At 46.1% G+C, this 1,426-nt stretch overlaps 1 protein-coding gene across 1 annotated transcript in view; it reads left to right on the top strand.

Moving 5' to 3' along the window:
- The window catches only part of GAA (alpha glucosidase), a 21,184-nt gene extending 20,031 nt beyond the window's left edge, over nucleotides 1–1,153 (top strand). The window contains exon 19 of the mRNA XM_044456425.1: nucleotides 224–1,153. Coding sequence (XP_044312360.1) covers nucleotides 224–283 — 60 coding nt within the window. The 3' untranslated portion in view covers nucleotides 284–1,153. The remainder of the gene's footprint in view (nucleotides 1–223) is intronic.
- The last annotated feature ends 273 nt before the right edge of the window (nucleotides 1,154–1,426 follow it).

Below are 1,426 nucleotides of genomic sequence, written 5' to 3'. Positions count from 1 at the left end.
GGGCCCATGCAGCATCTTACGACATCCCTACTAAGCTGTGCCAAGCATATGCAGCCTATTAAGGGCCAACAGTTATTCCCGGCTGTATCTCCAAGCTCACCACACAAGCTCTCCAAGGCAACAGTGTGCCCAAGCCATCTGGACTTGGCCCACCACCTCTCACAGTGCTTCTGAGATGTTCTTCTGAGCAGCTGTCACTAACTTCCCTGTGTCACTTCCTCAGATCCTTAAGATTCCACTCTCTCTACTGATGGGGGAGCCATTTGTCATCATCTGGTCCTGAGCAAAGAAGGAAATTCATCAGTTTCACTGCGCTACAAGGAGGAATGAAAAACTGTTAATAGATGTACTTTATCCTGTCTGTGCACAGCACTTGAATTTTTTGGTGATTCATCAGAAAATGTCCTTTTACAATCAGAACTGCTTCCTGTTTCTGCTGACATAGTAGATGGATAGCCAATGTCTTCAGGAACTTCCTGTGTTTGGGTGGCTGCTGGATACCGTAACAAAATTCGATGAGGGTTAGTATGATTGTGATGGCCTTTGTATATTTTTTCTGAAAGAGTTTTCATGAAAAGGAAGATTGGCTGTGGCTTGGTTGTGATTCAGCCTTCCAGATGTAGAAGTGACCCTTAGATTCAGTTGCTCCCATTGGCTATAACTAGCCAGAACAAAGCTCCCAAAAGACCAAGGGAAACGGAAGGGGAAAATCCTGAATTAGGAGCAGGAGCTCCGCAAGGCCATCCTGTAGTATGTTCCAAGACCTATTTTCCTTTTTCACATCATTACTGCAGCATACAAGGGTCCAGCCAAAACTGTGCAGGTGGTTCATCTAGTGAAGCTAGGCTTCTGCTTGAATCAAACTTGGGATTTGTATTTTCAGAGACAAATATAATTGCCAACAATTGAACTTATTCACAGGGTTGTACTGACCAGGAAAACTGTTGAAGCATTTTACCCACTTAGTGAGCAGCTCTTATGAATGATGCCTCCACAAGCCTTTCTACCTGTTAGGATAGATCCAAGGTAAAAAATGTATCAGAAATGGGAACTCAGGGAAGGCAGGGAGTTTCTTTGCCTAGCTCACAGTGCACTTTTGGTATCAGTTAAAACAAGATGTGCATATTGTGTTTGCAATAAATACTTTTCTTACACATTGTACCTCCCTTCATTTTTTGTCAAAGCTGTTGCATTGCTAGCAAAAGTGTAGTGCAAAAGTGTACACCAGGGGTCCTCAAACTTTTTCTAAAGGAGGCCAGTTGACAGGTGCCAGCAGTGGGCACGGGTTGCCAAGAAGGTGCTGGCAGGGGGGGCGTGGGCCGGTGAGGGGGCGACACGTGTGCGGGGTGAGGCGCCGGCTTGCTTTCGAGGAGATTGAGTTCAAAACAACCTCCTCGTGAGCAAGCCGCCACCAGCGCACAGCGAG

Source organism: Varanus komodoensis, unplaced genomic scaffold (assembly GCF_004798865.1).
Source record: "Varanus komodoensis strain SLA01 unplaced genomic scaffold, ASM479886v1 scaffold84, whole genome shotgun sequence".
In the NCBI taxonomy this organism is placed as follows: Eukaryota; Metazoa; Chordata; class Lepidosauria; order Squamata; family Varanidae; genus Varanus; species Varanus komodoensis.
Note: the sequence above shows the minus strand (reverse complement) of the source record. Positions and strands in the feature narration are given on the sequence as shown.